The sequence below is a fragment of the Eleutherodactylus coqui genome, chromosome 13 (genome assembly GCF_035609145.1).
Source record: "Eleutherodactylus coqui strain aEleCoq1 chromosome 13, aEleCoq1.hap1, whole genome shotgun sequence".
NCBI classification, from domain to species: domain Eukaryota; kingdom Metazoa; phylum Chordata; class Amphibia; order Anura; family Eleutherodactylidae; genus Eleutherodactylus; species Eleutherodactylus coqui.
In genome coordinates, this window is record NC_089849.1 from 118,999,837 (window position 1) to 119,014,299 (window position 14,463).

At 42.1% G+C, this 14,463-nt stretch overlaps 1 protein-coding gene across 1 annotated transcript in view; it reads left to right on the forward strand.

Moving 5' to 3' along the window:
• Window positions 1-14,463, forward strand: part of AATK (apoptosis associated tyrosine kinase) — an 82,325-nt gene that overhangs the window by 19,206 nt on the left and 48,656 nt on the right. The window contains exons 5-6 of the mRNA XM_066586672.1: window positions 3,279-3,366; window positions 10,979-11,112. Of these exons, the coding sequence (XP_066442769.1) occupies window positions 3,279-3,366; window positions 10,979-11,112 (222 nt within the window). The remainder of the gene's footprint in view (window positions 1-3,278; window positions 3,367-10,978; window positions 11,113-14,463) is intronic.

Sequence of the window (14,463 nt, forward strand, 5' to 3'; positions counted from 1 at the left end):
TCATCGGCTCTCTGTCGTCCAGTGGTGGAGGGCTGATGGGTTAACTGGGGTCTATCATGGCTGGTACTGTGAATGAAAAGATATAATACACTGCAGTGCAGAAGTACTACAGTGAATGATCTTAGCGACCATACAATTACAGGTGCAAGCCTGCTACACAGACATACAAAAGAGTAAAAAAAAAGGGTCAAACTAGCCGTGTTATTAAGGGGTTAATATGGCGGTGAGTGCTGTTGCAGTCAGCTAATGCTATACAGTCACCACATATTAATTATAAGTAATAGAAATAATAAAAAGGATTTTTCCCCTTAGGGGTGAAAATGATCAAACAATGTGTCTAATGCATAAAAACAAAAAAACAAGAACAAACAAAAGGTGCGTGCCCGGACCCCCCCCCCCCCCCCCCCCCGCGTCAGCAGGAACACTCCGGGACAAAGAGATAATGTGCTATATAATCAGTGGCTTCTTTAGATAGAACGCCATCTATGACACTGCGAAGAGATTTCTCCAGCACACATCTATCACCTCAACCTTTCTCTTCGTCCCCGAGTTTTCTTGCTGACGCGGGGGCGGCGCGGTACGGGCACGCACCTTTTGGTTTGTTCTTGTTTTTATGCATAAGGCACATTGTTTGATCATTTTCAAACTTGCTGTCAGGAAATGACTAGATGTATAGTATATTTATAGTATGCATCTTTTCATTCCCTGACAGCAAGCAGAAATCTTGAAATAAGGAATAGAAAGAGAAATTAGATTAGAAAATTGCAGAACTTTTCAGCATATGTCGATTGAGCTTTATGAGACAAGAACATCCCTTTGGGGGAACATTTTCTTTCCTCCTTGTGACCCCCTGTACCATAGAGACCCGTAGAAAGCTAACATCCTTTAATTGCAAGCTGTGCCACTTACTAAAGTAAGGATGTTGTGTCACAAGGCAGTGAGTCTGCATTAACCCTTTCCAATCCACTGTCTGACCTCTGAAGACATTATGATTTAAGGCTGTACAGCTCCGATGTTGAAAGACGTCCGTCGTAGTTCTCTTACTGTATATTGCCAGCCTCTCTGCTGTTGGAGCCTATCCAATGTGTCACCTCATGCAGTACTGGCTTCAGCCAGCAGATGGCGCCGTTGTATAATGGCAGAAAAAGAGTAAGCCCCCCTAGGAAAACCAGGATACAAACTGGATTGGAAAGGGTTAAGGCCTGATTCACATGAGCGTACACATATTTGCGCACGCATAAGCGTAGTGTCTTTGCGGAACGAACTATGCTTATTTTACTGTACTTTTTCTGCACGCAAGGCATCCGTGGCAAAAATATATGCACTGATTAAAATGGGTAATTAGTCTAATGAGTTCCAGATGTTTTACTTTTCCTGCACAATTACGCAGTGTTTCACGCAACGCATAGCGTGTTTTGCACACATTTCCATTTACCTCTATGGGGTCTTTTGATGTGTAAATGTGTAGGAGAATAGAACATGGTGCGAGGAGGTTTTGTGCGCCCAAAATGCGCAGGAAAATATGCCCATGTGAACGAACCCTTGAAATCAATGGATTCTATTCACTGCATATTGTGCATACAAATTTTCTGTGTGCAAATGCGCCGCGTGAATCCACCCTTATTCCATTCATTTAGTTGTTGCCTTACGTAATGCCATTCGTTTAGAAGCAGTCAAGGAAGACCGCTCTGTCTTATCGTTTTGCCTCTATTGGTAGAACCGTTGTTTATGCTGCTTTTTTCCAAAATTACAGACGGTTTTTTTTTGCCGTAATTTCACAAAATCACGGTAAGGGCTTATTCCGACGTGCGTATAGGGGCCGGGTTTTCACGCCCGCCACATATACTCAGCTCGCCTGCGGATTTTGCAAATGAATGCTGATTTCGTTGCATTCCAACTACAGAATGCATTCTCCAGAACATCTCGTGGAATTTATTGCGTTTGCGCTTATATTCCTGGGCGTTCCTCAGGGAATTGCGCTTTCTCTCGGCCATGTTTCATTCACAGTTTTTATATGTTTTTCTCCCTTGAAACCTGGAGAACTTCACACCTTAAGTGTCTGGATTACAAGGTGACTGGTGCCCCCTGCTCTAATTAGGCCGCATGCACATGGGCGGATTTGAATTGCGGAATCCAGAGCGGGCGACCACCTCCGGATTCTGCAGCAAATACCGCCCAAAGCCTGCAGTACAAAAGTGATTCTTCATGCACTCAAGCAGGAACCAATTGTGGTTTCCGCTCATGGAGGAAAAATCGCAGCGAGCTCCATTTTCCTGTGGATTTCGCATGGACAGTTTCCATTGAAGTCAATGGAAGCTATCCAACACATGTCCCGTCTGTAATTAACATTGTGAATGGGCCGCAGATTCCACGGGAAAAGCCAGAGTTTTTAATAAGACAAAGGTGTACTGCGCATGTCCGACAGCGAGCCGTGCGGACCATCCACGGTACAGAAAAGAAGAAGAAAATACAGGTACGCGCAGATTCCGCAATCCGACCCACCCATGTGGGTCGGATATTTGATTTGGAGATTGTGTAGGTCTCCCCCTAGTGGTAAAGAGCTAAATCCAACAAAAATGTTGAACGTGGCTTTAGGAGTGACTGGAGAAGAAAACTTTATGTAACCCATAGTAAAGGAGTATCAGAAGTTTGGACCTGGGCTCTATGGATTGGGGACCTACATGAATCCCGTCACGCTTCGTTTCTTATTAAATGATTATAACTATAATTAATGACTGGGATGGTTAAATATTAGAACACAATAAATACAAATGGTTCATGAGATTTGAAAATAGGCTCGAGAAACAATGAACCTTTCACCTGTTAACCCTTTACAATCCAATTTTGGATTCAGGGTTTCCTAGGGGACTTTTCTCTTTCTGCCATTATACAATGGCACCACCTGCTGGCTAGAGCCAGTACTGCAGTATGGGACATGCTGGAGAGGCCTCAGACAACAGAAAGGCCAGTAATATACAGTAAGAATACCCTGCCGGACGTCTTCCGACATCGGAGCTGTACAGGCTTCAATCAGAATTTCTTTAGACATCAGACAGTGGATTGGAAAGGGTTAATGCAGCTCAGCCCCATTGATCTGAATATTGCTGTGCCAGACACTGCACATAGCCTTGCATTATGAAGCTGAGTTGTAGTGCCAGCCAAGGACAGAAGTGGCGCTCTTTTGGGATTAAAAGCACAATTTTTGTAACCTGATGCAATTTCTTGAATAATTTATGTAGATTTTGCATCACTTGAACTGATGTTCTCATTCTTCCCAGGGTTCTACAGCACCCCAACCTTCTTCAATGTCTGGCGCAGTGGGCGGAGGTCACCCCTTATCTGTTGGTCATGGAATTCTGTCCGCTGGTGAGTACTGTAGATCACTCCTTAGGTCTCTTTCACATGAGCATCATTTTGATGCAAAGTAGATGCATCAAAAAATTGTGCCTATTAAAAGTAATGGGTTCCTTCAGACAAACAATTTTTTTTGATGCGCCTAAAAAATTGCGCGCCAAAAGACGCATTATTTTAACGCCAAAATTTCTATTGCATCAAAAGATAGGTCTTGTTCTATCTTTTGACAGACAAACGCTCCATAGACAAACAGGGGATGGAGTTTAGCAGCGGCGAGCGCTGTTAAACACCGACAGGTGCCTCTAGTGATTTTAGTAGTTTTGCCAACCGAGGGAGTTCAGGGCTGCGGCATCAGGCAAGACACCGCAGCCAGCTGTAAAAAAATGGCAAAGAATAGCCATGACAGCTATTCTTTGTTTATGCGATTTTGTGACCCGTTAGGCGCAATTTTTTAGGGCGGCTCTTGGAGCGTCAAAATAAAGTTCATGTGAAGGTAGATTTACTGAAAGCCTTTAGATTGATGTCCTGCTAATATCTTAGGGCTCAATCACATAGGCTTATTATTATGTATTATGCACATATTTTTCACGCGTGTGATATGCGGTGCTAAACACCCATTGATTTGTATTGGGCCACTCACACCGTATTACGCACCAATATAGGCTATGGGGATTTAACATTTGCAGCAAATATGCACGTTACTGCGTATTACATGTGTGAAAAGAAATGCACATTCAACTGTATATTACATGCGTGTACTTCGTATGCGTAACAGTCACAATTCAAGCGTATGCTGGTATGAGCCTGGCGTAATACACAATGAGGGAGTCCTTATGTAGGTTACTGTAGACAGGGAAGTGTGACCCAAGCCGGGGCGTGCCTTGTACAATAGCTGCTGCTTCATGTCATTGGGTTTGATGTGTTTCACACAAGGCAATTAAAGGGGTTGTCCCGCGAAAGCAAGTGGGGTTATACACTTCTGTATGGCCATATTAATGCACTTTGTAATATACATTGTGCATTAATTATGAGCCATACAGAAGTTATTCACTTACCTGCTCCGTTGCTAGCGTCCCCGTCTCCATGGAGCCGTCTAATTTTCAGCGTCTAATCGCCGGATTAGACGCGCTTGCGCAGTCCGGTCTTCTTCTTTTCTCAATGGGGCCGCTCGTGCCGGAGAGCCGCTCCGTGTAGCTCCGCCCCGTCACGTGCCGATTCCAGCCAATCAGGAGGCTGGAATCGGCAATGGACCGCACAGAAGCCCTGCGGTCCACCGAGGGAGAAGATCCCAGCGGCCATCTTCAGCCGGTAAGTAAGAAGTCACCGGAGCGCGGGGATTCAGATAAGCGCTGTGCGGATTTTCTTTTAGGTCCCTGCATCGGGTTTGTCTCGCGCCGAACGGGGGGGCTGTTGAAAAAAAAATAAACCCATTCCGGCGCGGGACAACCCCTTTAAGACAAAACAAATTAAATATGTGTTTTGATGTATATTAATTTGTGTCATCGGTGCATCTCGCAACGTGCCACTTCCAGGCTAAATTTCCACATAGACACCACGCGCTCTTATTTATTATCTGGTTTGTGACAGAATTGTGAAGTTGAAAAGTTGCAATTTTGGAGCAAGTGCCAAAAGTGCGACTATTTGAAAGTATACATTGGCTCCCACCATTTAAAAAAAAAAAAGTGGGCGGTGCTCAGCGTTAGGGTTGTGGTTGTATGCGGCCCGTCAGATTAAGGCCGCATGCACACGGCAAAGCTGGATTCCGCATGCAGAATCCCACAGCGGCATGCCCTATCTTTTTTGCGTTTTTTTTTAAATTCCCATGTTTCCCTATGGAGCCTTCTTTTTATCGCATCGCAAAGCGCAAACTTGCGGTTTTCGTGAAATGTGTTTTTAACATTAGAAAGTCCTATTGACTTTCACGTCAAAAAAATTGCACAAAGTCGTGTGACAAAGCGCAAATTGTGCAATTTTCTCACCAGTGTGAAAGCACCTTGACACTCAAAGATCTCATGATTTTCTTGCGGCGATATCGCCATTCCCCGTGTGAAGGCGCCCTTATAAGGCACTGCCATGTGATCTTTTGTGCGTGATCTCGCTTCGCAGCTCCAAATGTTTTTTAATGGGGCCGTCGGCAGCAACATACCACATGCAAAGTGCACGCAATGCGAGGTCTACCATTGAAAGCAATTGGAGAAACTCCGCAAACCTCAATAAACGCCTTGCATCCTTCACATAGATGGCGAGCGCGATATGGGGGTGGGATTTACGGACCCATATCGTTCTTGCCTGTGTGGAGTTAGCCGTACTCTTCATACAATCACAGTTAGTGATTGGCTGGTGATCAGAAGCTCAATTGCTTCTGCTTCTCTGTCTCCCAGAAAGTGAGATCTTCCTCACCTTCCAGCAACTTGTAGTTTCCCTTTCCTTCCTTTAACCCCTTAATAACGCGGCCCCTTTTTCTTTTTCCATTTTCGTTTTTTCCTCCCCCCCTTCAAAAAAATCGTAACTCCTTTATTTATCCATCGAAGTCGCTGTATGAGGGCTTGTTTTTTGCGGGACCAGTTGTATTTTTCAATAGAGCTATTTAAAGTACCATATAATGTACTGAAAACTTTTTTAAAAATTCTAAGTGGAGTAAAATGAAAAAAAAAATGACATTTCACCATCTTTCGGTGCGTCTTGTTTCTACGGCGCACAAACTGCAACAAAAGCGACATGATAGCTTTATTCTATAGGTCAGTAGATTGCTACGATACCAAACTCGTATAGGTTTTTTTTTACTATACTACTCTTTTTTTTTTTCAAAGACATTTAATTTTTTTCAATTATTTTCTGCGGTCATTTTGTGCGTGTAATAACTTTTTCATTTTTCCGTCGATGTAGTTGAGCGAGGGCTCATTTTTTGCGGGATGTCCTGTAGTTTCTGATAGTATCAATTTGGAATACATACGACTTTTCGATCGCTTTTTATTGCGTTTTTTCTGCGAGACAGGGTAACTACAAAAGCGCATTCCTGTCGTTCTTATTTTTTTTTTCGGACGACGTTCAACGTGCGGGAAAAATGATGCGCTACTTTGATAGATCGGACTTTTATGGATGCAGTGATACCAAATACATATTTTTATTTTAGGATTTTGATTTTTTTAATTATAGATATAGCAAAAGGGGGGGGATTTAAAAACTTTTATATAATTTTTTTTTTTCATTGTTCAGGAGATTTAAATGCCGCTGTCAGAATTGACACCGGCATTTAAATGGTTAATAGCCGCAATCGGCCGTAATAAACAGCTGACGCCTGCACTGTATGAAGAGAGGTTGCCCCGCAACCTCTCTTCATACATCCATACATACATACCCTGCCGCTCCATGACGTACCTATACGTCATGGAGCGGGAAGGGGTTAAGGACTTTTTAATTTCTTCTTTTTTAGTAATTATTTCTTTATTGAAATCATTTTGAAATAGTTAACATAACAAAACAAACTTGAGAGGTAATAGCCCGGATCTAAAACAAAGACTCAGTAGTCACATCACAATACGGGAACAACGCGTTTTTAGCTGGCATAAAATCCATCGTGAAGCCGTTCAGAATTCGTTCCATTTAAATGTGGTTTGTTCAGTCTTTTCAGTGACTTAAGGATGGTTTTGTTTGCTTGGCATACACAATAAGTATTTACTCATGTGGAAAGTGGACAATGTACTCATTTTATATACAAGGGAGAGGACAATAGACTTTACTGGCCAGATCTCTCACACAAACACACACCCAGCTCTAATGAGGGAAACAACAGATTATTAGGTGCGAGCAATTTTATTAAAAAATGTCACAATTCGTTCAGCCGTGCAGTCGTTTAAGCGATAATCATAGCTTTTAAAAGGGCCTCAAGTTCAGCAGTTTTAATGAGATTCACGAATTCGTGGGTTCCATCGGGACAAAATCTACTTGATCTGCAGCAACCAATGTTGGAACAATAGAAAAGAGTCGGATGCTGAGGATCTTAGCATCAATTTTTACATCAGTATTCAATTTGGAAATAGGATGAAAATTAGCTGGGGGAGTAAAGTATTTGGTAGGTTTGGGTAATGTGACAATAAAGACCTCTAACATTTCTGAGGGAAAGGAACTTTTATTCATTGCCTCATTAAACATGTCACCAGATAGGGGGCCAGAAGGGAAGAGTAGTTTTTCAATAATAACCATAAGAGAAGCCTTCTGGGCCCGGAGATTGGGAGGTTTTAATGTTTTGGTGCCTTCTAGAACTTCAGACTTAGAGATCGGTATAGAAAGAGAGGTTAATTGGTCAGAAGACAGGCATGAAAGATTAATGTTCTGAAGAAGATTTGAAATTTCTTTCAATTGGGGTTGATACATATTTGAATCTTCTCTTAGTAATTTGATGCAAATGCATTAGCAATTTCTTGGGAACAAATAATTTTATGCCTGCCAGAATCTAAAAGACATCTAATCCTTTCCTTACATTTAAGACTTTTAAGTTGTTTGGCCAATAGTGCCCCAGTTCAATAATTATAAGTTTAAAATTGCATATTTATTTTGTGGAAAACAATATCATGTTTTACCGCCAAAAGACTTTAAAGCTTGGCCTGTAACCTAAATATCTCTTCTGTTCTTTGAGTTGTGGGATTAGCATTATTCACTGAGTCAATGGTATTAACTAGAGAGGTCAGAGAATTTATTCTTCCTTTCTCTTTCTTTTAGCCCTAGAACAGTACTTCCTCTGTATCAACACAGTAGGATAGACAGGCTGGACTAGATGGACATTGTCTTCATTCGGCCTTACATACTATGTTACTATGTATAAATAAACCTCTCATATAGGCTCTGTGGGCATTCCACACTGAGAAGATGGTAGAACTGACTGAGAGTTAATGGTAAAAACATTTCTAATTTAATTTTTTTCAAGTTAGATTCATATTCTGGGTGGGAAAAAAAATATTTATTAAGTCTCCAAGGAAAGGAAGGAGCATAGGGCAACATCTCGGGAAGTGATATAGACACTGGGGCATGATCCGACCAGGTGATGGTTCTGATCTTGGTCCATATAACCTCCCTCAATCCTCTGGCCTCTGAAACAAATCAATTCTTGAATTGGAAGAATGAGGCAAAGACAAAAAGGTTATAGGTCTCTCTCAGAGCCATGAAGACAGCTTCCTCATACAGTTCCTCTCTCTGCAAAAGCGGGACTACAGGGGAAGGTAATCTAGTTCTAGAAGTGGAATCCAGAATCAAATCCATAACTGAATTCTAGTCACCCCCAATTATAAAAGTGCCCTTTTGTATCTTAGCAGTTTCTTTAAAAACATGCAAAAAAATTTAGCTTGCCACTTTTACAGGAAATATACATTCACTGAAATGAAAGGGGCATTATTAATCTCACCGGCAAAAATTATGAAACGACCTAAAGGACCCAGTACTGCTGAAAACTGCATTTAAATGGACTGTTCAAGCCCTTAACTTTTAACAAACAGATAGTAACAGGCATGATGTATAAAAAAAAAGAGCTGTGCTGACTTCATGGTGGACAGAAAGTGGTGAACACATAGCATAAAGAAAGACCTCGTTAATATAACAAAAACAAAAGTGACAGAAGCACAAATAAAAAAACTGAAAATTGAGTGTTCATTGCACTAAAGGTGGATCTTAGGGGGCATTAACAAATCAAAACATCATGAACAGCTCCATAATGCAAATAAAGTATTAAAGTAAGAAAAGATTGGAAATGTACAAAAAGATAATTGATGACCATTTTGGCCAGCGGAGGACCAATCTTGTGTAATCCGAGGTGGGGGCTTATTTGTTGAAGGAGGTGCAGCTTAATCAATGAACAAAAAGTGAGCGATTCTTATTTGTCATTCAGTTGCAGGCTCGTGTTTGGACTGAATGATTATCGTTCGCTTCCGCTTGTTTGAACGATGTTTTGAATGATAACACTGGTCAACAGTGAAAATCTTTCCGACTTGAAAATAGGTGTTTCTTAATCATTTCATCATGGAAGAAACAAAAATGACATTGAAAACTTTGACTTAGCTCTCGGCTCTGAGATGTAGCCCATTAAAGTTAAATAGATGTACGTTTATTCAGATCCACAAGGTTAGATGGGACAGTTGGAATAGGTCTTCTCACTACAAGATAAAACTCCGGCCCCCAAGGAAAAATCTCTGCCCCGGAGAGAAAAATGTCCAGCATGATCCTCTGGTAGAAAGAAGAAAAACTCTTTTGCCTCCTCTACACATAAAACTTGGACTCATAAAGAACTTTGTAAAGGGGATGAACCAGGGCGGAGAAGCTTTTCAGTGCCTCAGAAGACAATTTCCACAACTCAGTGATGCTAAAGTTAAGGAAGGCATCTTCATTGGCCTGCAGATTCGTCATCTTATAGATAAGAACTTTCAGCAAGTTGGAGGCATTCAAAGATGTTGTGCATGGCTTCCTGGGACATTGAAGAGTTTGCGAATAAACTTCTAAAAAAGTACCATCGATTAAGTTGCAACACGTCACTCAAAATCCATTTCCTACATTCTCACCTAGATTTCTTCCCTAACAACTGCGCTGCCGTGAGCGACAAACATGGAGAACAACTCCATCGGGATATTTCGAAAATAGAACAAAGGTATCAGGGAAAACGAAACGCTTCTCTGCTTGCTGACTACTGCTGGACAGTGACAAGAGAAAAGGAGTACAAGCGACTAGCAAAGAGAATCTGTTCATGTGATTAAGCCCTTTTATTTGAAGTTAGTGCATCTATAAAACCAGAGTTAGGCCTACTAAACAAAATATAATGTCACATTCGTTGTCCTCGACCCAAAATTAGGGTAGTTTAGTTATTTTGAGAAAAGAAACAACTTCAAAGCGTAGTTTTAGTATTTTGATTTGAGATTAGTATATCTTAAAAACCAGAGCTAAGAAACAAAATCTTATGTCATATTCATGTTTCTCTACCCAAAATGAGGTTAGTTTAACTATTTTGAGGAAGGAAAAAATTTTAAAGTGCATTTTTGTTGTCCAGTGTAATCGGTTTCATCTAAAAGCACATAGAGGCTACTATTCACGAGTATGCCGTGCCCCCTCTCTTTGCCGGCCAGCTCCCATAGGAGTCCATTGGAGCCGAAGCTGTTGTGCCATCAAAAGATAGGACATGCCCTTTCACGTGCGATTTATTTTTTTTTTTTTTAGATGTGATTTTTTGACATGCCTGCTCTGCTTCAGACCATGTGAAAGAGTCCTCAGACTCCAGATTTCTGACTGCACCAGATTTAATCAGATTATAGTTATAGTAAAGTATATAGAAACACTTGTAGGGATTGAGAACCTTCAGCAAGTACGATCACAGTAAAATGTTAGTTTTCCGAGAAATTTCTTAACTAGTCTTCTCTGCTTCTTGTCTTGCGACATTCCGTAGTTCTGTGTCTGACACCCAGCAAACCCGGGCAGTTCCAGGAGCCTCTGGGCTTGGGAGTCATGCTCTGTGCTTCTCAATCCAGGGTTGGGGTAGACAAGCTGTGACTCTCCTGCTCAATGACCCAGAAACTTCTGGAGCTGACCCTGGTAACTGCTGGATTATTGGATGCCAGTTACTGTAATTATCCAATGTTCTTACTTCCAGGGGGATCTGAAAGGATATCTTCAGAGTTGTGTGGCCACAGAATCCACATCGCCTGACCCTCTGACACTACAGCGGATGGGCTGTGAAGTTTGCTGCGGTCTCCTTCACCTGCACAAGAATAACTATACTCACAGGTCAGAAGACAAGATCACTGGAAACTGTCAGTTATATCGATCTCCACATCATAAGTTCCTTTGCTTTCAATGCATTTCGCTTTATTTTTTCTGCCACTTTTTACTCCTCCCCTCTCCTCACCTCTCCTCCCCTCTCCTCACCTCTCCCTTAGACACAGTATTTTCTCTTATGCATCTATGGACACGTCTTGGTTTGTCCCCTGAAACAATATCCTGATGCTGAATGAGTGGGACATGCAGGCTCCAGCATCAGTGATTTTGTTGCAGGCGGCACTCACTGCTCCTGGTCTCTCGGACGGCAGCGCCTAATGACGCTCATCATCTGTCTTCCCTCAGGTACATCCACGCAGAATCTTGGACTTGCTGTAGTTCTCTGACCTCTCCACATGTATCTAGTGTTGTGTCTTATATCACCAAGAGCTTTTCTATGAATGCAGCTGAATCCCTTTACCTTGCCAATGTCTGCAACTTTCTAATAAACTTTCTGCATCAATTCCTCAGCATCTTTTAAAACTCTGCTGGCTCTCAGGGAACGGGAACATCTAGACGCAGTACAGAGAGGCCTAAGAGCTTATTCACACAGGCGATGAACTCGCATGCCTTTTGTGTGATGCACAATGCACTAGACTCGCACGAATATGGAACCCATTCTATTCAATGGGTCTATTCACATCAGCGACTTTTCACTCACAGCATGATGTATTTCTGAGTGATTTTTCAGAAGGAAATGCCCATTATTTCCTGTGGGATCTTTAACCCCTTAATGACACGGCCTATTTTGGCGTTGAGGACCAAGCGATTTTTTGGTATTTTTCCATCTCCATTTTTCAAAAGCCATAACTTTTTTATTTTTCCGTGGACGCGGCCGTATAAGGGCTTGTTTTTTGCGTGGCGATCTGTAGTTTTTATCGGTGCCACTTTTGGGTACATAGACAATATCGTAAAATTTATTTATTTTTTTTTTAATGATAACAGGGAGAGAAAACGCATCAATTCTGCCATAGATTTTTTTTTTTTTTACAGCGTTAATCATGCAGCATAAATGACACACTAAATTTTTTCTGCGGGTCGGTACGGTTACAACGATACCAAAATTGTTATATTTTTTTTAGGTTTTTACACTTTTTTGCAATAAAACCCCCTTTTTTTGGAAATCTTTTTTTTTTTCTATAGCTGCATTCAAAGTCATGTAACTTTTTTATTTTTCTATGTACGGAGCTCTTTAAGGGCTTATTTTTGGCGAGACGAGCAGTAGTTTTTATTGGTACCATTTTGGGAAATGTACGGCTTTTTTGATCACTTTTATTGCATTTTTTGTGAGGCAAAATGCTAAAAATTAGCATTTTGCCTCTGTTTTTTAGTGGTTTTTTTACGCTTTTTGTCGTACAAAATAAAAAGCGTGTTCAACTTTTTGTACACGTCCTTATGGACGCGTCAATATCCAATATGTGGGGTTTTAGTTTTTTTTCCCTTTTTTTATGCTAATATTAGAAAAAGCATAAAAAAGGGTTTTTTTTACTTTTTTTTTTACATTTTTCTTTTTTTTACACTTTTCTTTTCTTTTTTTTATACTATTTGAGTCCCTCTGAGGGACTTACATCACTGTGCCTATGATCGCTGTCATAAGGCATGGCAGAGCTACTGCTCTGCCATGCCTTATCGCTTGTACAGCGATTATAGGCACAGGCAATACAGGACGCCAGTGTCTGGCATCCTGTTGCCATGGTGACAGGCCGGGCTCTCGCGATGACATCGCATGAGCCGGCCGGAGACACACAGGGATCGCGATCCCTCTGTGAACTCTTTCCCTGCCGCGATCTACTTAGATCGCGGCGGGGAAGGGGTTAACAGCGGCGGGCGCATCTCCGATGTCCCCCCGCTGTTTGAGCGGGATGCCGGCTGTGACTGACAGCCGTCTCCCGCTGCGGGATAGCGCGGGATCTTATGTGATCCCGTGCTATCTCCAGGACGTACCGGTACGTCCTTTTGCGGGAAGTACCAGGCTCCCGGGACGTAACGGTACGTCCTGGAGCAGGAAGGGGTTAAAAAAATTTAAAAAAATCGCGCTTGCATGCCATGTAATGTGTATGCAAGTGCAATACGATTTTTACCATTGAAGTCTATGTGAAGCACTTGCAATCTTTTCACTTGAAAAACGAACGTGAAAATCGCAATTTCATGGATGTAATTTTGAATGTGAGAACCTATGCACAACTTAAAAACTGCCCGATATCGCACTCTCCCGTGTGAACGTAGCCTGAGGATTTACTATAATTGTATCTAGTCTAAGCAATCCTGTATAAGCAGAGGCGTAACCTGAAGTTTTTGGACACCAGGCCCCCAACTCCCATGTGCTGTTTATAATACTGGTGTCTTACTATGGGGCAGAGGGGGTTACCTAAACTGGATACAAATGTAGCACAATATTAGGTCTGTACAGGTTTTCAGCCTCTGGATGTAAAAGAAGAATGTTCCCATTCCCTGACAACAAACCAAGATCTTGAAAATAATGAGGAATTGATCCAAAATGTATCCATAAATGTTTATTATAGAATGATTAAAGGGGTTGTCTCGCGAAATCAAGTGGGGGTATACACTTCTGTACGGCCATATTAATGCACTTTGTAATGTACATCGTGCATTAAATATGAGCCATACAGAAGTTATATACTCACCTTCCCTGCACTGGCGTCCTCGTCGCCATGGTTCCGTCTAATTTCGGGGTCTTCTTGCTTCTTTAGACGCGCTTGCGCTGTGCGGTCTTCTCCCTTCGGCTCTGCTTGGCAGCATCGGCGGTTTGGCTCCGCCCCCTTGTACGCATCATTGCGTAGCTCCGCCCCCGTCACGTGCCGATTCCAGCCAATCAGGAGGCTGGAGCCGGCACACATCATGGGGCGGAGCTACGCGATGACGCATACAAGGGGGCGGAGCCAAAACGCCGATGCTGCCAAGCAGAGCCGAAGGGAGAAGACCGCACAGCGCAAGCGCGTCTAAAGAAGCAAGAAGACCCCGAAATTAGACGGAACCATGGCGACGAGGACGCTAGCAACGGAGCAGGTAAGTGAATAACTTCTGTATGGCTCATATTTAATGCACGATGTATATTACAAAGTGCATTAATATGGCCATACAGAAGTGCTTAACCCCACTTGCTGCCGCGAGACAACCCCTTTAAGTAGTAATTGTGTAGCTCCGGGAACCCCTTTAAGCTGGCCATAGACATTAGACAACTTGTAACCAAACAATAGTTTGGCCGGCAGCTATAACACACTTCAGTCCTGAAACCTGTTGTCAAAGATTCTCAGTAGTTTATTAGTGGTGAAATGTAGTTTATATTTCCACATTGAGACT